At 40.5% G+C, this 23,966-nt stretch overlaps 1 protein-coding gene across 3 annotated transcripts in view; it reads right to left on the bottom strand.

The window, feature by feature from the left end:
• The window catches only part of bcar1 (BCAR1 scaffold protein, Cas family member), a 266,163-nt gene that overhangs the window by 103,864 nt on the left and 138,333 nt on the right, over positions 1 to 23,966 (bottom strand). The window contains exon 1 of one of the 3 annotated variants that reach the window (XM_039763019.1): positions 20,253 to 20,521. The exons of the other annotated variants lie outside the window; for them this stretch is intronic. Within the exon in view, the coding sequence (XP_039618953.1) occupies positions 20,253 to 20,264 (12 nt within the window). The 5' untranslated portion in view covers positions 20,265 to 20,521. Of the gene's footprint in view, positions 1 to 20,252; positions 20,522 to 23,966 lie in introns of those variants that run through there. 3 annotated transcript variants of the gene reach the window in all.

The raw sequence follows: 23,966 nt of genomic DNA, 5'->3' as shown, positions 1-23,966 counted from the left end.
TCATGTTTGTGATCTATAAGTCATTTTGGATGAATCAGCTAATAGATAAATGGAATTGACAACCCTGGTTAATGGGAGCATCAGCAGTGCATCACGTAGAGTGAGACAAATTGTCAGGGTTCCCAAGTTTGTTTTTTTTTTTGTACTTAAGCAACTTCTTTTTATTATTACTGCTACTACTAATACTATTACTTGTTGATGGAATTCCCACTTTAGAGCAGCATCTATGCACTCAGATGCTTACAGTCAAACTAATCCACATGGTGTATTTCAGAGCAAGTGTGGCACGCTACCTCCACAGAGGTACAGGGATCCCTCAGGGCTTGCTGGGCCTTTTGTTTGCCGTGCCTGGCCATTTTAAAGGGCCATCTCTGGTCTGCTACACGGGGTGAGTTTTTCTTTTTTTCCTTGAGACTTTGAACTTTGCCTGTCTTGTATTTATGAGATTCCCGCCTACAGCTCAGCAGAAACCCATTCCCCACCCCCTTTATTCCCCTCCTCCTTTGCAGCCATTCTGAAACTGGCCTAGCAGGTTTTTGTGTGGCCTGCTGCTACAGGTTTGAAAGTTAATTATGACAGTGATGAAGGGCGACTTAGATGGGGTAGCTGGTGGCAATTATACCCTGCCTGCCAATCCACTTTGCACAAAGCTGAATGGTCAACCAGAGTTCATCCAGTTGATTTTCAGATCCTAATTGCTACAACATGTGTCCCTTAACCCTTGTGCACCATTTGTGGTCAATTGTGGGTGCGACACAGCTGCCGAGGAGAGGTACATGCACTACAACTTCAGTCCATGGAACACCAAACAGACAAAGCTAGATACACAAAAGATGTTTTCTCACTACAGGGGTTTTGTTTTCAGGAACCAATGAGCTCCTGTGCCATGTAAGCCCTGTGCCACTTTCAAGTGATGTGTTATCACCACACAACAGTAACCGTTAACCGAATGCAAAATATGGGGCATGTAAAGAAGAGTGATACGGTGTGAAGTGCAGCACTCCATCTTCATCCATTCCTTTATAACTGCCACCACTTTAATATCTGACCGTAACAACAAATAACTCTTTGGGATTATGAGCTATCATAACCCTGAAAACAAATGGCTGAAAGGACCTGTCTGAAGATTCACCTTTGGCAGGATGGGGCAATGAAACTGTGAATTGATATTACCATCATGTCAAACTAGTCAAATCCTACACACCTCACAGTCTGGCTCAAGCACCCTAATTATTCAGAAGAGTTTTTTTATCCAAAGCACCTTCCACACAATATGGTTGTTTCTGTTTTTTTTGCAAGTGTCACTGTGGCATATTAAATGGCTCTCTTGGGTCCATGCAGTCCTGAGACAGTGGTGTGGATTGACCCCAAAATGTTTTCCTTTAAGGCTTCACACCTACACCACTAGGGCACACTACCTCTGGTACTCATGTTGACTCTGTTGTGCCATGCATCACTACGAACAATGCTCACTGAACGGTTCTCTGATTAATAAATTCTCCACTTACCTTGTATTTGAATTATATTGAAACCTGCCTTAGGCTACATCCATACTACAATGTCTCTCTATTATAAAAAAAAATCCTGGGAGAGAAAGCCTAGGGAGACGAGACGTGATCTTCACATGAAGATCACGGAAGACACTTAAAAGACCTGTGAGACGAAAGAGATTGGCCACAGAGCGTCTTGCGGGGACCTTAAACATGAGACTTTGTGCCAAGAGATTGACCCAGGACCGTCTCGCAGGACAAGAAACATGAGATTCTTGCAAGACATGCCCTACTTACAACCAATATCAAAGCACACACAGATCCAGGGCTCTCAGTGCATATAAAGCGTATAAGGACAATACGTTATAGACGAAACATCGAAGACTAAGCGAAGAAGAAAGCAGCGCGGAGAAAAGAGACTCAAAAGCATAGGAGAGAAAAAAATGCAACAAAGAAAAAGAATAATCAAGGTGCAAATTCAGAAAATAAGGTAATCAGCCCAGAAAAAGGGGAATAAAAAAAGCAGGTCCAATCGGGCTCAGAATTAAAAGAGTGAAAGTAGAACTTCAAGACATTCAAAAACGTTTTCGCTATACACATGCAGAGCAGGTTAGAGATTATGAAAGCAGTGGAATTCGAAAGGCTCAAAAAAAATGCTGGCGAGATACACATGTGGAGAAAGTTAACTATGAAAGCAGGACAATTAGAAAGTATAAAAAAAAAAAAAAAGTAAAGATCACAGTAGCGCAAACAAATGGAAATTATTACTCGAAAAAAGGGAAAATAATCACCACAAGTAAAATGTCATAAAGAGGTTAAAAAAACAAGGGGGCCAAACACATGCAGAGCAGGTTGTAGATAATGATATCTGGAATTCAAAAGACTCAAAAAAAACGTAGGCGCGAAACGCATGCAGAGCAAGATACAGAATATGAAAGCAGAAAAAAACAACAGTGTCAAAAAAAAGAAAGTAAAGATCGAATTAGTGCAAACAAAGAGAAATTATTACTCGGAGGAATAACGAAAAGGCGAATAGAGATCGAATATATGGACACAGGTGAAATGTCAGAAGTATGTAAAAACTGTAAGGCTTTGAAGTTTAAGTCAGAGAATTTCAAAAATTGGGTTTACCTCACATGCATTTATTGGTTACTTTGCAAAAAAAATATTACATGCTGATGATGTAGATCGTTTGGTCTGTGCGGAAATTCAAAACAGAGAAACCTATCCTGAATTATGGTACAAAGTCATTAAACACATGTCTCGCGGACCTCATTTAAAAGATTCAGCATGTTGGGGACTTGAAAGATTCAAAATATTGTTTTTTACGAAGTTTTGAAATAAAAGTGAAACTGATGAAACAGCAACAATTCAAAGAAAAAAAAATCTTAAAAGTGTGTATCCGGAAAACGAAACATGGGGGTTGGCGAGCAAAGCGAGCAGGGGGCAAAGCCCCCTAGTTTGTATTTAAAAATGGCATTTTTAACCCAGAACGATCTTCATCCACACTAGCGTTTTCACACTGTTTATGAAAATACCACCTCTCATACTAAAATTACCAAAAGCACATATGATGTAAATATTCATATAACTGTAGCGACTGGTAAATGATCTACCTTTTGTGCATGTAAACACACTGTATAAAAACACAATTTATATGCATACAGGAAAGCAACACTTCTATGCCTGCTATGTTGAAATATGATTATCTTAGGTGATGTGTGACCAGTCAGGGAATGAGACATTGTAATGAGCAGTATTCAATCATGAAAGGGTCACATAATAACTACAAGCAAATTACAGTGTGATTAGAGTCTCCATCCACACCACAATGCCAGAAATCTGTTTACAGAAGTATACGGCTCTGAAGTCACCATTTTCATTGGGTGAACAAGCTGAGGTAGTGGGGACAAAAGGCAAACATGGAGACTAATGTCTGTGTTTTTTAAATGAAAATGTGTACAGGGCCTTATTGTATGCATCTATATGCATTTTTCATCTTTGCATTGTAAAATTATCTTGTGATTTGGCCTGTCTGATAGCTCTTATTGTAAAACAAATTCTAGAAAATAAAGATTGCTGGTGGGTTTGGGTGGGGGATTGTAAAAGAAGAGCTAGGTGACGTCTCATCATCAGACTATCAGGTAATGACTGTAAATGATTTTATGTCCCCATTATGTAGATGAAGATCGTGTGGAGCAGAGAAGGATAAAACCATTAAACCTCCCAGAATGTATGGATCCAAAACCAGGGAGAGATGAGTCTCCAACAGAAAGTAGCCTTAAATAAAGCCTTAGAAGGCATGTTCTATTGATAAGAAGGAGCACAAAATGTACCTGCTACAATAGGTTGTGTGTGTGTGTGTGTGTGGTTGCCAGGGTCACCCATTTAAATTTGAATGAAGCAGAGGGGAAGACAATTATGTAATATCCTGCATTTAAATAGCCAATTATCTATCACAGTGCAACACTTAAAGGTGGCAAGAATTGCAGTAAAGGGGCCTCAACGCAACAAGAATGGAGTGGCAACACTATTGTTTGAATAGATGTAGTCAATAAATACTTAGTTGTGATAAGTGCTGCAAGGCTCCACCTCTATGATACAAATGGATAAAGCTACAAAATGGAGCTCATTACAAATTGCCAAATGCTGGCCACTCTGAGAGCTGTGCTCCCACGGTGAGGCATTTTATCTGTATACTAGTAAAACACGTGGACCTACGGTCCTAAAATAAAATGCTACAAAATGCTAAATATAAACCACAGTCAACTAACTTACTGCTTGTTGTTTACAAACCCAAGGACTTACGTTTCATTATGAATTCTGAATATACATGTGCCTTATCCTAGGGTATTATCAATAGATGGTCTATCCATCAGTAATGTACCCAGCAGGTTACCTCTGCCTAAAAAACATATCTAGTCATAAGCTTTCTATTAAGATCAATGATCTAGTTCCATTAGTTTGTCAAGTAATTGTGTGACAGATGGACTGACAATAGCCTTATATATAGAGAGAGATTTTCATGGATACATTTTCTTCCAGACACTTAACTGCAGCTCAAATCAGCAGCAGATTGGAAGATCTGGCAAAACTGATTTTAATAAAATTTCCATACTTCTATGAACTTTACCACCTAAAATGATCTCCACTGTTAGGGTTTCTGTACTAATTGAGTATTTTAGGGGTTTCCAGCCCACTTGCACCTGAGCTGAAGTATTGAGTCTGGTGCTAGAGCTCTTAAGGTGTTTCCATGATGCTGCCAACTCAACCAAACTTGGCACTTTCACACTTTGTTGTTTTGTCGGCACGTGGAGGGTCTTGTAAGGGGGCCTGCCACTTGCTAGATGAATTGAGTTTTTGATTTCATTTCTTATATTATTTACTACATACTGTGCATGTCCTAACCTGCAAGGGCAATCTGTTTGCTTCAAAGCAGAGGAGTGTTCTGTTTAAAATCATGTCCTGCGGGCTCCAAAACATGAATCAGCTGGCCCTGTGCACACGGATGGCAGCCGTCCCGAGTTGTTAATGCCTCTAGGACATGCGCAGGTGTCTGTCAGCAGACTTGTCTAAACAGTGGCATGAAGCCGGCAATCACTTTGTCTACGCGGATGCCGCCGATTCATCCTTTAAGCACAATGACTGCATTTACAACTGATAACAATTACAAAAGGAGGTGCAAAGACAAAATGGTATTTTTATAAGACACAAGCCAACCATCTGCATAAGCCAGGCTCTGTAAAAGAGGCCATTTGTCAGTAACTCTGAAGGAATTCACCATTTCCTGCTACCTGGAGGAAACTGCAGTTGGCTGTGTGCCACTAACCAAGCTTCATCTTCAATTTCAGGAAATGCCTCTAAAGAAAACAGAATTAGTCGGTCTTATAAAGCGCCTTTCCTAGTTAGAGATATTTCAAAATGACTCTTTCAAAGTGACTCAGAGGGTAAGCATTGAGTTTTGAAACCATGGCCTTCATTTCATCTAAATGATAAGGCACAATCTTCACAGAACATAAAGTACAAGTAAAATGCATCATAAAACATTTTTTCATTACTCAACACACTTTGTCCAATACATGGTAAACAGTGGCCCTGAACATCTCCCAAAAGCATCAGGGGCCAGACACAGGAATCCACAGAGCACAACCACAATCGTTCATACCAGTTTAATTTAGAGAAGTCAGTCAATCTGCATGTGCCAGAGAAAGAAGGGAAAATGGAAAAAGTGCAGTGACCGAGGCTAACTACTGTGCTCCCAAGTCAACCATAACTCATCCGTTCGCTCATTTCCTGAAACTACCTTTCATATATAGGGTCACATGGAACTGGAGCTTAATCTGGAAGCAGCAGGTGCAGACAGGAACCAAACTCTGGTAGAAGGCCGCCTAGCACAAGGAATCCAACTTAAAAATCATGGATCCACTTGACCGGGAGTCTTGGGATTGTAGAAGGAAATCAGTGACAGCACCAGGGGAAAACTTTTAAATGCCACTCATGATATACCAGAGTATAAACAAGCTGTGAAGGAGCAAACCCACCCAACCACCCAAAGTACAACCAACTACTGCCCAAATACAAATTTAGACATGCAGATAAGTAAGCAGGGTGACCGAATGGTTATGGCCTGGAGCTGTACATAAAAACCACTTTATGACCCTGATGAAGTCATTTAACCTGCATGGACACCAAATTATAAATTAAAAAAAGTTCAAGTAAGCCTCTGTAGTTATAATAAATCATGAGATGGTGTCTCTGAAAAAAATAAAGACTTTGTGCTTGCAGGATGGCTAAGCAGGGTGATCAGGGCTGGTCCTACAACCTCACAACCTGCTGAGGCTACAATCAAATCACATCAGAGAGTGTGGCTCCGACCACTCAGGGATGAACCACTTTTCCAAAATCTCGAGTAAATAACTAAATGAATGAAGTAAAAAGCAGTCTCTCAAACAAATATGACGGTGCATTTCCTGGGCTGCCAGATTGGTCTCCTTCACTTTACATTACTAATGAGACCTGACAGAAACTGCACATTTCTTCACAGACCATTAAGCTGTTCCCCAGGACAACAGAAGGGGCCTTTTACACAAGTGCCTATGTGCATCCAATATACTCTGTTCCATTAACCAGGTCACATTAGTCAGCACTGGTTTGAGAAGTGATCGGTATTTCCATTCATATCCCTTCTGCCTGCTGCAACAAGTCCCTCTAATGTGGCGCAGTTCTTTACAGAATCCTGCAGAAAACACCTAGTCCCATAATAAATGGAACTATAGGAAGGAGCTGTGAACAGCAAAGAGAAGCCATTCATAGACTCATAAATATGCTGCTTGATATGTAGCTTTTGGAGCTGAGTGAAACACGCATTGGTCTAACAGGTGGGAAATCAATCAAGTGACAACCTTCTCTGATAATCTAATAGGTTCTTTTTCACATGGTTGTCCATCCTTCCATATATTACATTACACACATACATACAAGCTGTAACAGCAGATCAGCACTAACGACTATAGGCGCAAAGGAAGGAAGAGAATATTGATAAATAGCTTACAGGCTTACATGCTTCCAAATGCATATGTAACTTTTTATTAATATTTTTATTTTTTATTAATTTTAGTACAATCCATACAAAGCAATCAAGTTTTTACAAAAAGAAGAATTGAGTTAAGAACAGATCGATCCCCACCCCTGAGAGAGAGAGCAAGCCAAACGGCGTAAAATTTAAGGCTTGTAAACATACCTAAATTAATAAATTCTCTGTGCTTTATAAACTAATTTTAAAATATTACTGATCAGATCCTGCCATATTTTGAAAAAAGTCTGTACAGATCCTCTAACTGAGTATTTGATTTTTTCCAATTTCAAATAATATAACACATCGGTTTCCCACTGACTTAAAAGAGGAGAGTTTGGGTTCTTCCAGTTTATCAGAATGAGTCTGCGTGCCAAGAGTGTAGTGAATGCAATCACAATTTGTTTGTCCTTCTCCACTTTAAGCCCCTCTGGAAGAACCCCAAACACAGCTGTTAATGGGTTAGGAGGGATTGTGAGTCCAAGGCTGTCTGAGAGGTAATTAAAAAGTGTTGTCCAGAATAATGTTAATTTGGTGCAGGCCGCATATGTAACTTTTATATAGAACAAGCATTTAAGCATGTACTTGCATGATTACATAATTCCTTACTGAATTAACTAACATATTTAGGCATAAAATACTTATCAATTATTTTGATTAAACACTCCTGCAATTCCGTATCAATAATTAATTAACGATAAATAAACACCATGTAAAATTTAGGACTAATGCTAAAAGTGCCAGAGAGCTGGCTGAATCATGGCTCTCAAATGAAAACCAAATTAACAGACATTCAGACTTGAACCCAGCATATGCAGGCTTAAACAGAAGAACATGTAAATAATAAAAAAGACTTTATGACCAACACCCTCTGAACCCTACCTTATTGATCCCCCACATGCCACGCAATCCCACCCCCCTTTGCTATATATTGCCTTCGATTCCTGCATGTCTAATCATTTTCCTCTGATGATGACATCTGGTAGGTTATTGAACGCTTAGGAATAAAAAAAATATTTTAAGATACAGGATAATTTTTTTCCCTTTGTGGATTATTAGCTACAAATATGCAAACCGTATGACAGACCTTCTCTACATTACACAAACAAATACAGAAACACACACGCACATACATATATACACATACAGTATATATATGTATATATACATACATACACACACACACACACACACACAGTGATCCCCCACTATATCGTGGTTCAGTTATCGCGCCCCCGCTATATCATGGAAAAATTCAATAAGTACATCCTACCTGTAGTGTACTTTGCAGCCAATTCATAACAAAGCATATGGTTTTCAGCAGTCACTACAGTAGACAAAGAGTTTCGCGTTACAGTACCCATATGATTTCTTCCAAGGCCCGCTATTGGCTGAAAGAGGAGACTCAACCAATCAGAGCGGGATTTTCATTCTCTTGGGCTCTGATTGGCTGCTGCTAAAATGGTGTAACCTCGCAAGAACAGTGAGCGTGGGTCCCCGATGCATCTCAGTTCTCTGCATTTTGCGTACCTTGCTTGTGGTCCGATTGTTGTGAGCAAACATTTTGTGAACTTTTAGTTTTATTTTAAGCCCTACGATGGCTCCCAAGTGTCCTTCTAACCCTTCAGGTAGAAGTGAGCCTAAGCGCCAGAGGAAGACCTTGACCATTCAAAGAAGGTAAAACTCCTGGATATGCTTTGGTAAGGAAAGCATTATGCGGATGTCGCTCGCCATTACAAGTTTACATGTGTTTAAAGCGTGTGGGAGGGGTATTTTATAGCTTAAACTATAACAAAATCTTTATTTATATGGTCTTTCTATATTGCAGATTTTCACCTATCGCTGATGGGTCTGGAACGTAACTTCCGCCATAGGCTGGGGATCACTGTATACATACATACATACATATTATATATACATACATATTATATATATATATATATATATATATATATATATATATATATACACTCAAGCCATTCATCTAACAGTCATGGTGAGCCAGAGCCTATCCACCAGCATTAAGTATCTAGCAGGAATGAATTGTGAAAGATGCACAAATCCCTCTTTGGGCACGGACACCAGGAGACAAACAAAACAGGAGAACTTAGAGTCACCAATTACACTGAATATCTCTGTGATACTGAGGGAAAACCTTCAGTATCACGGGAGAACTAACAAACCCCACAGAGACAGAAACCAAATTATGATCTGAACCTAGTCCAGGATGTCACCCAACTATTATTACTAGATAAGAAAAAGCTGCATGAATACGTTACCCTGACCTGCAGTCTCCTTGAGCAGACCCAAGTCAAAAAGAGGAACAACCAACAGACATCAGCAACCTACAGCAATCAGAATCAAAAGCTACCAATCAGAATTTCCAGTGTTAAAGCGGACATGGATATTCCACTGCAGTTTTCTTGGAATATCATGTGAATGCGGCTCCCTATTAGTAAACTGCTAAGGTGCTTTCCCACAGTATGCCTGTCCTTCTAACCCCAGGATCTTTGCATACTTCTTATAACTCACGGGTCTCAAATGCACTGACCTGGACACTACGTTATCCTGAAGTGAAGGATAGAACATGAACAAATCAAAATATGAGAACGCTGGATGAGGACTGTGAAAAGAGGGGATTGGTACCCGTTTTCATCAAGTAGGACTTTGCATGGAGTGATATCACTTAACACACCTCAGCTTGTTCTTAAGCTTGGTGGTATACTTCAAAGTCTCAGTGCTTTTCTCTTTTCTTTTTTTTAAATAAAACAAGATTCAAGTTCTTTTAAAGTGGTTGGATAACCAGACATGGTGTGGTTAGCTGTCCACAGACCTAGAACCTATATAACCTTTGCTTTGTGAGGACAGAATGACAGCGCCACCACTTTAGCTGGCTGTGGTGTGAATTGGCATGGGGATCAAGTCTCCTGGGGTGCAAACTACAGGAATAATGTTGTGTGGAGTCCTTTGTAATGATAATGAGGAGGCTAATCAAGGACAGTTCCCTTGATGAGCCAAATGCCTGATTGCTAAACTCCTCTCTCTTTTGTGAAAGTTTAATCTCATTAAGAGACAGAAAGCACTGCGGGCCCTCCAGAGTCCAAGTAAAGCAGATATCCTGATGACGCCGGCCGGCTGGACTACTTTACCAGGAAATGATGTCATCATTCAGCCAACGCCAAAACCCACCCCCAAACACTGAGCTGATATGGGAGGGTAGAAGGAAGATGAGGAATTTCTTCTTGTTGGGATATGCAAGAAAAGGGATGACTGACCAAAGTCAGTGATGTTCCCCCTAAATCATGTCCTGTATTTCTATTCCAGTGCTGATCTTCATTATTGACACAGTACAGAGTCTGACCCAAAGCTGGCAGGCAGGGCAATCTGGTCACTATGGGTACGGAACTTTAAGCAACAAGAATTCTGATTCAGGTCCCACTGGTCACCCACCATGTAACTCTGATTGTGCTCCAACAGTAACACACACTTGCAAACAGCTGTAGTGCATTCTGGCCTTGTACGTTGACCTGAATGAAGGTGCCAGCCAAACATGCAATATTAATAAAAACTAAAAGGTGTAATAAAATTCATTTAGATTAATCTTTTGTGGGCATCACAGTCAGAGAGAAGTTAGCAATACTGGCTTGCAGTTCTAGGGATCTTTGTTTGAATTCTGCCCTAGCTACTTTTTGTGTGGGGACTGAATGGTCTTCCATCACAAATATATACAAATTAAGCTGGCATGAGGCATAAATTGGCCCAAAATGAATGTGTGTGTGTGTGTGTGTGTGTGTGTATCAGAGGGCCTGGCAATGGGCATCCATCCCAACTTGTCCATGTTTTCATCTTTTACCCAATGCCTAAATGGACAAGCTCTGAAATTGATGGAGAGAAAACTGCTTGGTCAAGGAAGCTTTACTATTTCTATTTTCTAGGACACAAGACTAACGTTTACACCATGTTCGAACTTTTCAGTTTATTTATTTTTGATAAAGCTAGTATAAACTTGCTCACAATTTTATTAGGCTGTGTGAATGGTGGGGTTCCCCATTTGTAACTGCTGTTATTTCAATTAAGAGGAGAATCAGTGACATAAAATGCCAAGTGCTGCCAAAATCATGAAATATGACATACACACACGGCTGGTTAATCACTTACTGGTGGGGGTCACCATTTGTATTTCAGCCTTTTAAATTTGAGGCACAACAAAGGGAGGCTATCAAGTTGCTCTTCAGTTTTTGTGTTTCATTTGAACACCGTAGGTTTAGGGCACTTTAATAAGCAGGTAACAAAATTACTGTATATACTCGCGTAAAAGTCGGGTCTTGAAACCCGAAAAATCAATCATAAAATCATACCTGACTTGTATGCCTGTTCAAAAATACGACACTTAGGATTTTTTTTTTTTTCATCTTCTTGCTTCCTCCAATCTCGCATCAGTTTCTCAGACACATCGAATTTTGTTGCAGCAGCAAAGTTACCAATTTCTTTTGTCACTTCAATGACTTTTAATTTAAAACTAGCTTCATATTTTCTTCTGATCGAATGCTCCATAGTAGATAAAGGATGCTCTTACGATAAAGGTGTATGAGGATATGAGACTCACAAAACAGTCCAAATGTCGCTTTGGAATAGTTCGAGTATTGTGTGGTCACTTAGGCACAACACATAGGGAAAAAAGGCATTGTGCTCCGTGGTTACTCTCTCTCTCAGGTGGGCATTAGCATATCAGAATTTCTTGGACCAATAGCGTGAGTTTTCCACATTTGACTTATACGACCGACATTATAAAATACCTGAAATTATACGGTAAAATCAAGCCCAGATTTATCCTCGGGAGAACTTAAACGCGAGTATATATACGGTACCTGAAGAAACGAACCTCCTTCACCCAATTCACAGTCATGGGTGTGGATGGAGCCCATCCCAGGAGCATCACGCACAAGGCAGCAATATTCTTGTCAAAGAATCAGTCAACTTGAGTCCGTGTAGATAATATAGAATTACCAATTAGCTAAACATAAAAGTGGAAGGGAGATTGGAGTTGATAGAGAAAAACCCCACAAAGACAAAGAAAATGGTCACACTCCATACAGACAGTGACCAGCCTGGGAGTTGAAACCAGGACACTGGATTGGTGAGACCGCGGCACTGATCACTACCAACTGTTAAACAAAGCATGTAGGATCAGGTCATACTGTATGTGGAATATTTGATTCGGATTATGAGTTCATGATCACAAACTCACATATATGCTTTGTTGTAGCCATATTCTTAGCATTGGTATAGTGCCGACTATGGGAAGGCATAATGTAAAAATTAAGCATTTTTTTGTAATCCTGTTTATAACTTAACATAACTTTTCTCTGCATCATTCTCTTGTGTCCAGTGAAGGCTTATAATGTTGGCGTTATTGGCAGCAAAGTTGCTGGGAATATCCTGAACTGAACTACACTCTCCCCTCCCTACAAAATCTCACATTTAGACCTCTCAGCTCCCCGGGTCAGTCACTCATCCAGCTCCATTGTTACAACTTAGTAAAGGACTGAGCAATAAATGCCCCTTGAATTATTTTTCTTTCCTTCTCTCTATTCATTTTTGTGTTTACCAGCAGAGGCTCCCCTGGTGGTCTGTGCTTCTGGTTCCTTTGTGACCCTTGGACTGAGAAACAAGCGCTCTCGCTTGTTGCTTTTCAGGGCAGGTGTGTAGTGAGTGGGTGTGAGACAATTTGGCTCTGATGGGGTTGTGTGCAATTGTGTGCATTGTTGTACTTATTATATTGTAGTGTTCCATTATTTTCATCCTTGGGCACATGATTTATGTATATTTGAACATACTGTATATTACACTAACTTATTTGGTCAATAAAAATTGCATAAAACAAAACAAAAATACAAAACACATAACGTTCTCAACCATGCTTTATCCAACTCAGGATTGTGAGAGACTGGAGCGGAGCCTGTCAGTCCACCACAGTGTCCACCCACACTTACGTGAGGCTAATTTAGATCCACCACCAGCACGTTTACATCTGGTAAAACAAATCACTTTAGATCACAGATTTGATGGTTCACTTACTTAAGACACTTGTACAGACAATTGTTCAAGTCGTAGAAAAATGTAAATAATTGTTGTACACTGGGACAACATATTGGCATGGCAGTTGGCATCACTGCCTCATGGAAGCCATGCCCTGGCACTGTCTGTTTATTCTTACACATGTTGGTTAGGTTAACTGGTAATTTCTCACTAACCCTGCAGAAGTGTAGGTGTGAATGTGCCTTGCAATGGATTGGCGTCTTAAGCTGATATCGCTTTATGAAACTTCTTGTCATTGGATAAGCCAGACTGTTTCAAACCTGTTTGATTTTGTCAGATCAAGTCATGGAGTAGATGGAGTGCCACACTGTCTCAATACCTCATCCAAATTCTTCTTAAAGGTTATCAGGGTTTCTGCTTTAACTCCGTATATCTGTAGTTTGTTCCAGAGTCCCACAAACGTGTGTGTAAAGAAGTGCTTCCTGGCTTCAATTTTAAATGTACTTCCCTTTATTATCTACTGGATTCAGTGTATTTGAAAATGTCCTGTTTTGTTGTTAATCTTGTATAGCTATAAAGCATTGTAAGGGATGGCTAACAACAAAAAATGGTATATAAAATAAATGAGATCATAACATTACTAAGTCTGTCATAAATACAGACATTTCCAATCTATAGAAATCAGTATATTTCTGTGGGATGGTGATCACTACAGAAAGGTGGTATATAAAATTAAGGTTGTTCCCCTTTTAACAGCTAAAATGTTGCATTCTAAGCCCTACTTGATCAGTCAGAATTGACTAAGCTGTTTAACATCTTACACCCTTTAATTATGGAAAGGTGCTATATAAGTTAACTTTGCTGGTCAAGCCGTGTGACGGAGATGCTAAGCTGACATGTTAACCACAAGCTTTTTAGCTCCCTCTCCATCAGTGACTCACTGCGTTGGTCTGAGTGACTCATGTAACCTGCAGAGTCTTAGAAGAATGGAAACAATTGTATTACAAACTTGTGATTTGAAGTGTATACTCATTATGGATAACCATATCAAAGTAAATTCTTTTTTTGACATTGTACTGATATGCTTGACCTTAGAAATGATCTGCATGATGTGAAAGCAGGGCCTTGTGGGTAGTGCTGGATGATTTCCATGCTCTCCCCAGGTATCCATGGCTTTCCTTTGGCTTCTTTAGTTATCAAGTCTATTCTGCATTTTATGGCTCTCCCTGCTACGAAGTTGGGGGAAGTGCTCATGTATGCCTTGCTGATGGACTGCTGGCCCTTCCAAACTATACACAGTTCTGCTGAGGTGGGATCCAGATAACAAATTAGGGCTCAAAAGCAGATGGCTCACTGCATACCACTGTTCTCTTGCTCTCTCATCAAAACAAAGAAGGAAAGATTTGTGGTAATCATCTTCCTCTAAATCTCATCTCATATTTGCATGTATCTATACAGGTATACGCTGATCCTTCTCCATGGCAACACACCTGGGGAGTCCGCTCTCTATTTTCTCCTCCCCACTTTAATCAATGAGCAAACCAGCAGCCCAATTTGTGCAGCTTAGTTACCTGGGAACAAATTCCCACCCGGCACTGGGCTATTCAAACAAATCCATGCTGGGCTCATACGATATAAAGTACACCTCCAGAGCAAACAGACTTTTATACTAATATGATGAGCGGATTGTACTGAACCCACCATTCTTGTAGTACTAGGTTACACTTCATCGATCTGTTTTATCCAAAGAAACTTAAAAAAAATCACAAAGTCATAAAAATTCTACTTCAATAGGCTGACCACAGGCAATATAAATGATTTGCTCAGAGGGATACACATTGAGAAAGTGGGAACATGGATTTACAATCATATTTTAGCCATGAAGCCATTGAAGATGCTTAACATGAAAGGCACTGCAAACTGGCATTTTAATCTGGATTTGCTTCCTTAATTGTACCCAATTCTGCTAGGAGAGGCACAGCTTCCTGTGTCCCTTAACTGCAGGCCCTGAAGAGGAAGACGGATGGAAGATTAAGTCGTCATCACTTTACACAACTTCTAGTTGTTGGGTCAAACTTGCCAACTGAATTCCCAGTCTCACCGCCAGACCATGTCAATTTAAATGAATGAAAAAAAAGTGCTGCTCATGAGCTCACCACTTTTTGTGACAGTCAGTAATGTGAAGGCTGGTGCTGTGTGAAGGGTTATTATGAATGGTGAGTTTAGCAGGAATTTCTGCCCTTTATTTTTCTTTCCATTCTGCCATAGTACATAAATCGAGACATCAGACAGACAAGTTTCTCTTTTATTTGTAAGACCCACAACACCTGGATTCCTGATTCCTCATCTCTGCATTCAATGCATTGTACATCCATATAAGTAATCATTGGTGGTCAGCTCTCATATTATGTCTAAAGACAAAATCAAACCTGTTTGATGATATTGGAGTGAAACGTACTGGAGTGGGTTGCTGGGTATATCACATTACACAACAGCCTTTACGGGAGCACACAGCCAACTGCCTCTGACTCATTAAGATTATGTAAATGAAGGCTACGACTGAAAACCACTGGAAACGTTGTGTAATGTGACATAGCCTTTACAGATTGATGGTCTATGCTACCCGCAGTGCACTGCAGCAAAAGGAAACTCAATGTAGCAAGAGTATCTTCTCTTGACATTCTGAATCAATAGCCACTGATTTATAGAACTTTGTGTTTAAAAAGGCAAAAGCTTACCAGTCTCACATGCTTTATTAATTTGAATGTCATTTATGAAGGGCATAGTGATGACGGTCACCTTGGAAGATGCTATTAAATTATAAAATCTAAATAGGAAAATCCTGAAATGAAGGTGAACAGACACAAACCCCCATCATCAGCATAGATGATCAGATTACAGATCTCAAGTGTCTGGGTCTTTCTAAGAAACATTCACAAAGTATTTATTTAATTGCATCAGGGTGCAAAATAATTAATTTCTTTATTATAGCCTATTGCTTTTTGTGTTAGAAAAACCTAGTGGTTCAATGCCAGCTTCTGCGTAAGTCATTTAGCCTGCCTTTGCTCCAGCAGTAAGCAAGCATTGAAAGCCCCGAGATGGCGTTCACTAAATAAAGGTGGCACATCAAAGACAGGCTGCTGTCTGGAGCTTCGGAGTGTTACTCATTCAGGGAATCCCTAGAGAGTGATGCATGGTCAGCTAGGAGATATGACTTGAGCTGGCACTGGTTATCCTCCTGAAGGCATGCTGGAAATTTGAAATTGGACTGGTTTGAGTGAGAAAGCTCTGCGATGGACTGAGTCCCACCTAGGGGTATATATGTGTAATATAGGCTATAAGGTCATTGTTGTTATGTCGTCACACTGGGTTTAATGCTGCCAGGATTGGCACCTGCGTCCCCCGCTCTTGAGCTAGCTAAGCAGGATAAAAAATGCATGAATAAATAGATAGATGGATGTTACACACACTACAAATTAATCGCAGAAATTCTTGTAGGAAATGACACTGATGACACCTGACATGAATTCACAATTACCAAGCACAATGTTCATTTACAACACTGTAATCATGTTGTTCACTATGGCATAACATTCTCAAGCCCACTTAATCCAATTCAAGTGTGTAGGACCTGAAGCATATCCCAGCAGCGTTTTGCGTAAGGCAGGAAATAGGCCTGGACAGGGTGCTAGTCCATTCACACACTTACCGAGAGCTAATTTAGAATTCACACACAACCCAACTTGCCCACATCATAAAACCCAGATGAAAACCCACACAGAGATAGGGAGGATACGTAAATTCAACATGTTAAATGACTGGGCATGGGATTCAAACCCAGAACACTGCACTATTGCTCCACCATGCCTTCCTGTTGTTCTATATATTGCTTTATAAGACAAATCACAGCAGAAAACAAGTTTATACTCTTAAAATAGGTATGGGGCCATGAAAGTGTGAATTAGTGCCTAATTAACTAGGCTGTTGAAGCACAAGGCAGCCAGTTCAGTTCCCACCATGTGTGACTCTCAGCAAGTCGCTTCAGCTGCAGAGATATTGAAAAAACTGTGCCACACGCTTGTAATCTGTAAGTCACTTTGATTGGAAACACCAGCTAAATAAATAAAAGGAAACTACAGCAACAAAGACAACTGAAAAAGGGATGACTCAAGGGCAGCTTCTGCTAACGGCTGCTTCACTCCTGTGTCATTTTAGTGTCTGCCCCTGTTTCTTGCATGGCCTGTAATTTACTCCAACTACCCCTGAACTCCCACCCGAGTTAAAAGCCATGAGCTAAACACAATACCTGCTGCCGCTGCTGCCACTGCTCAGAAGGCATGTAACTGTAAAAACAGCTGTCCCATGCCGGAAGGCGATATCCAAGTTGCCTAATATCAATATCAGAAGGCAAGAACATTCCAACCTGTGACCCACATCAAAGGCTTGGAGCGTAAAAACACACTGCGCCCAAAACATTTTTTTCTCTTTGATTGCCAGAAAAATGATTAACCAGAAGTATCCACGGGGACAGAATGCAGAAGTCATGTGAAATATCAAGTTGTGAGCTCCAATGGAATTCCTGGATGTTCCCGCCGATATTCCACTGGAGTGCTGCTGCTGACCAGAACTTGTTAAGGGGCATGAGGTGGGTCCAGAAGTCAGAAAGCTATGTGTCAAAAACAAACTCCTTTGATAGCAGACAGCACAACCCTGCCACATCAGTACAAAAGTTCAGGCACAAGTTCCATTCCAACAAAGTGAGGCAAATAACACACAAAAAGCAGCAACCAATTTTACAAGTATATAGTGCCTTTTTATAGTAAAAGCCAAGAGGCAACACCATACAAAAATAAAAACAGCAGTTACAATACAACCACATGATATATTTATTTGCTGTCCTTCCAATTACCTATTTTTTTAACCAAGTTATTAGGAGTCTATTGTGGCAGCATTTGGTACCATTCCAGGTGGGAATCCTCATACACGCCACACCACACACTGTCACACTGTCCACTATTAGATAGATAGATAGATAGATAGATAGATAGATAGATAGATAGATACTTTATTAATCCCAAGGGGAAATTCACATAATCCAGCAGCAGTATACTGATACAAAGAAACAATATTAAAAAAAAAATAAAAATAAAAAAGCAGACAATAACTTTGAGTAATTTTATTAACTTATAATTATTAATTATTATTATTATTAATTATAAAGAGAATGTGGAAACCACTGGCATAAGAATGCCAGGAGGGTAACTGAACTCCAATTGTCCCATAAGCTGTGTGGCATTAGTACTAACTGCTGTGTCACCCCCTTATATTTATTACTTTGGAATAGCTAAAGTGACTTGTGAATGAAAAATATACACCACACCATTGTCCATGCTTTTATATTTTTAGAGCGTCAAACTTTCAGTTTGGGTGTAGTCACTGGTGGGGTTAAAGCCATCAGGCATAAGGTTACTGGAGTCATAACCAAAAGGATGGTGAGGTAGGTAGAAAGAAAGGCAACATACAGTAATAGTGTCAGGTTGTGGGGAAGGGGGCACAAAGTACAGGATGGTCATATAGTAGTGGACAAGGAGAAGAAACAGATGAGAAAGAAACGATGAGGGAAACATTCCATTCACCTGAGAGGAAGATGGGTAAGAAAGAAATGCCACAGAATAAAGAGGAGTGAAATGAGGAAGCATGACGTAAAATGATCAGTGAGAGGCAAGGGGATCCACACAATGAAAACCACTAAAAAAAGAAAGGCACAACAATGCAAGCTGCTCAAAGAAAGCGGTTAATGCACTGCCTGCTGGTTTAGAAAGACGTGCAAACACAATACGAGAAAAGATAATAAAAGAAGAAAGAGGCGCAGCACCACAAATGAAACAGACGCTCATAAAAAAAGACCAGGCCAGTCAGAGCAGGGTCAGAGAAACGTAGTCAGGAAGTGGGAGATGCCTTCAGACAGGGTCAGTCCACTTTAAGGAGCAAGCGATTATTCATTCATTTTCTGAACGCATTTGTTTCAATTCACTGTTGTGTGGGGGTGTCCGCAGGTTACAACCACAGTGCAGCCCAGGAAATCTCACCACACACAACCAGACGTTTAGGCACAAACTTTAAGATAACTTTGTTCTTTAAAGCCATGCCTTTCTAAAGTAAGATAACTGCACCAGAAAGCAGGAAGGGGGGGTCGAGAAAGAATCATTTAAAAAATTCCACACATAGCTTTCCTGGCAGCCCACTAGGAAGTCTCTAGGTCACTAGACTAACAGGGTTCAGGCCAGCCCCTCAAGCAGCTTCAGTCAGATTTCCTCGCCTGTTCCTCCCCAAAACCTTAGTCACCCCACATTGTGTTTCCTACAACTAACCTCTCAGGTTTTTCTCCCCACAAGCCCCAGCATTTGTGCGCCCAAACCCCACTTTCACTGTCATCATCAATCTCATGGGTTTTCTCCCCATTACCCAATCACCAAAGTTCTTAATCTTTACCATTACCCCTTCACCAGTCCCACTGCTTTTTCACCATATCATTTTTACCTCACAGCATTCAATAATTAGTGTCACCCCCTTGGCATTGCCAGAGCTATTCATTTGTGGTATAAACCCCTTGTTAGTTAACCTGACAGTTCTTTCACCCTCTAATTTGTGTAACTTCACTTTTAGGACCCTCGATTCCTCATTCCCAATGCCATCTATTGTCAGTACCATGGTACTTTCTTGCTATAATCTCTGCCACACAGTCCCACTAGTCCAAAAGGTCCTAATCCCTAGTTGTCACCACCTCACCAGTCTGATGGCACTTTTTCCTTGTTATCTGACCACAACACCTAATAGTTAGGGTCACCACCTCACAAGTTCTCCAAGCTCCTTACCCCAGTGTCACCTCTCATTCACCACATCATTGTTATTTTACAGCACTGTTACCCCATGCATTCTTTCACCACATCACCTCTGCCCCACATCATCTCTTCAGTTGGACAGTTCTCTCCTATCATGTGTGAACTTGCACTCATCCGATTACCTCGGCCGACCCCCCATCTACTTTTCTCTTTTCTCCCCCAACCTTTCCTGCCTAAAGTTTATACTCTGCCATTAGAAAACACACTGCAAGCACTTCACACACAAGCGAGAGACATAGACAGACTTACCAGATAGTTCATTTTCAGCCTCTTGTTCTTTAGTTGAGAGTTTGGAGAGGGAAGGGGGGTGGAAGGGGCAGAGGGGAACGGGGGCTGAATTTCAGTCCAAAACCCCTGGGGTCCCCTGTCCACCTGGAAACAAGGCTCTTTTGGGACAGCGGTTCTTTTCTAGGCCCGTGTGAAGATCTCCCACAAAATCCAACGTTATTATCCAGCTCTGTGATCTCAGCGCGGAGGTATGAAAGTATTCAAGCCCTCTAGTTCACCAGACGAATCCCAGCTCTGTCTAACACAGATCACTGTGTAACCTTACACTATTCCATGCCCACTCCTAATCCCAGCCCGCCTATCCCGGCTGCTGATTGGTTAACACATCTTGCCTTATGTAAATGAGAATTCTTAGAAGCTCCTCTTCCCTCCCGCCTCTGTCTGCCTCTCTCCCAGGCCCTCTGGAATGCGACTCTGCCACTGCATGGCATTTTGAGGAATAAGCCTAACAATCACAAATCGCTCTTTCCTTTTTGGTTTGAGGATGCACTTCCGTCAACTCCTTACTGGTCAAAGTACCAAAGAATTGTTCACAAGTCCCCTTCCCCCATTCCACAGAAATGAGAAATGATTGCATTTTTCTCAAGCCAAGCACAGTAAGAATTTCAAGTTAACCTCACAATAGTTTTCTCATTTACTGAAATAAAAATGGAACACAAAGATAAGAAGAATGGAATTAGGGCACAAATAAAAGTAAATCCAGTTGTACAGACCCATAAGAAACATGGACAGACCAAGCAATCAGAAAAAGGGGTCTCAACACATTTAAAAAAAGGAATGGGATTACACAGGACTCCCATTTCAGAGGGCAGTCAGAAAACAACAACAACATTTATTTATATAGCACATTTTCATACAAAAAGTAGCTCAAAGTGCTTTACATAATGAAGAAAAGAAAAATAAAAGACAAAATAAGAAATTAAAATAAGACAACATTAGTTAACATAGAAAAGGAGTAAGGTCCGATGGCCAGGGTGGACAGAAAAAACAGAAAAAAAACTCCAGATGGCTGGAGAAAAAAAAAAAAAAAATTTGCAGGGGTTCCAGGCCACGGGACCGCCCAGTCCCTTCTGGGCATTCTACCTAACATAAATGAAATAGTCCTCTTTGTAGTTAGGGTAGAAACGGGGAGAATCAGTGGTTCAAAGTCTTCAAATAAGAATGAAAATTAGAGAGATTAGATAGATACAGACCTGTGACCTTGTAGTTCGGATATAGCGGGTTGGATAATGGATGGATGGAGATAGATACATAAATATAAATATATATACACATATATTTTGTTACATTTATATAGTGCTTTTCTAGATTCTCAAAGTGCTTTATGTAGACAGTAGGGAGCCACACACAGACCACAGGGTAAGTGCCCCCTGCTGGCCCCGACAACACCTCTTCCAGACTAAAAACATTATGGCTGGTGCTTCACACCCCACGTATTCACCAGATTTTGCTGACCGTGACTTCTTTTAGTTCCTGAAGTTAAAATTGAGACTGAAGTAATGAAAATTTTCTACTGTGGAAGAAAACCATAAAAATACAGAGGAGGTTCTAGACATGGTAAAAAAAGAGGAGTACAGGAAATGTTTCCAGGATTGGATAAAGTGCCAGTATAATTGTATTGTATCTCAAGGAAAGTATATAGAAAATGACTTACTGGGAACCACTGTAAGCTTACAATCAAGTTTTTTTTCACAGGATCAACTTCTTGATGTTGCCTCAGGCTACATAACCCTTTGAATGGCATCCCTGCACTAGCTACCTGTCCAATGACAAATATAAGTAATACAGTATTTTTAAACAGTTAGTAACCTTCCCCTAACCTGGTTCTACTGTTGGTATCTTGAAGTGGCACTTGGTGCCACTGCTCTGCTGCCAGGCTACTCTCCTGTGTATGAAGAAGTCATCTTAGATAAAAGAGTGTTAGAATTATCAGACGGAAAGCTCCTCTCATCAGATTGGACAGCCAGCACAGACTCTACTACAGAATGACTGGGAGTGGGTAAGTGGCCAGTTTGCCGAGGTTTCCAGGACTGTGAGTTTGTCACCGACTTTCTCTTTTACAATTTTAATCTCCTTTGTTGTCAGCTGGCCACAGTTCATCAATTAATCAATGTACAGATATTGTTGGTTTCAATTTACATTTTATCAGTTTCTACCTTGTTCTTTGTATGTTATAACCCATCTGTAATGTGTCCCAGTTCTGCATTTAGTAATCAGTACAATCTATACTTGAATTGCTCACAGCACTCTTTGCCAGCACTCAGTGAGGAGTACTACACAAACAATAAGCTGTACTGTATTGTATTATACTTGCAGACATTACAGTGTAACACTATAATTATTATTGTTCCTCCAGAATACATATGTACATGTGAACCCTATTGGCAGCAAGAACGCCAGTGTCAGAAGTTCAGCTAGTTAACAAAACGTGAACCATTAGGATTTTAAGGAGCTCCCACTCTGACGTTTTAGATCTCAGATTCAATTTTCACCAAACTCTACCTAGAAAGCTCTACCTTTTATCTTCTGAGTTGAAGTCTGCTCCCTTTAATAAATTCTTTAGTAAATGCCTTAATTACCGAATTGATGCAATTCTGACTTCATGGTCTTTCTCTGCCAAATATTAACCCTTCTGTCCTTGGCACCTGCTGAAGTGATGCTGATTCTAGTGCCCCATGTCTCTGTTGTATAAGCCCACATGGCACTGGACTGTAAATTTCAAGGCTACTAATTCTGGCCCCAACAAAAAACTTGTAAATGTTACAAATCTAAAGTTATCTGGACCACCAACGTTTGATGGATACAATGAGCAACACAAATCTTAGCGTCAGTCACCCAGCAATGCACTTTTATGTCACTGATTTTGGGATTTTCATTTTTTTCTCCCATGTCCCTTATGTTGTTCCTAATTGCAGGCTGTCTTGTCTTGATGATCACTGTGAAAGGCTCTATATAAAATATAGGCTGATTTATTGAAAGAAGGCCTCGGTAATATCCAATCTGTTATAGGAGCCTCTCTCGTACAGACCAGGGCAGTTGAATCTCACATGCAGGGCACAGTCAGGGCCCCTCCTCCACAAACGACAAGCCTGGCTTTTATTAACGCAACCCCAAAATAGCACTCTCACACCAGAGAGCACACAGAAGTGAGGAAAGATTCTGTAAATTCAGCAATGTGCAGCTTAAGCTAAATATTGTTGTGTTTACACGTGCTGCGTCAGCCTAAACACGGCTCAGGGAAATGAGTGTTTTGGCAGCAGATGCTTTCTTCTTAGCTGACAGATAAAATTTGTGTGGGGTGAACAGGCAAACACTTTTGACAGGTAGAAGAAGGCAAGATGGAGGCAGAGGTGGGGGATGTACAATGGGAAACTTGCCAAAGATAGACCATTGTGTCAAAGTAAGATTAATTTTGACCTTTTCAATCTTATTCTCCTTTGGCAGGCAGTAGAGCCTTGTGGTTCAGTCGATGGACTGTAAAATACAAAAACTGATTCTATTTTGATTGCCAACTCTCAGTGAATTAGTCAACTTAAATGTACTCCACTCTGGAAAAAGCAGGCAAGAAGTATACCAGAGTCCTACTCAAGAAAAGGACCCTAGGATGCTCTTCACAACAGAAGGGCATTATGTCCGCTCAAGGTTTGTTTGTTCATTCTTTAATGAGATATCACA

The sequence above is a fragment of the Polypterus senegalus genome, chromosome 9 (assembly GCF_016835505.1).
Source record: "Polypterus senegalus isolate Bchr_013 chromosome 9, ASM1683550v1, whole genome shotgun sequence".
NCBI classification, from domain to species: domain Eukaryota; kingdom Metazoa; phylum Chordata; class Cladistia; order Polypteriformes; family Polypteridae; genus Polypterus; species Polypterus senegalus.
This window is presented reverse-complemented; position numbering and strand designations above follow the sequence as displayed.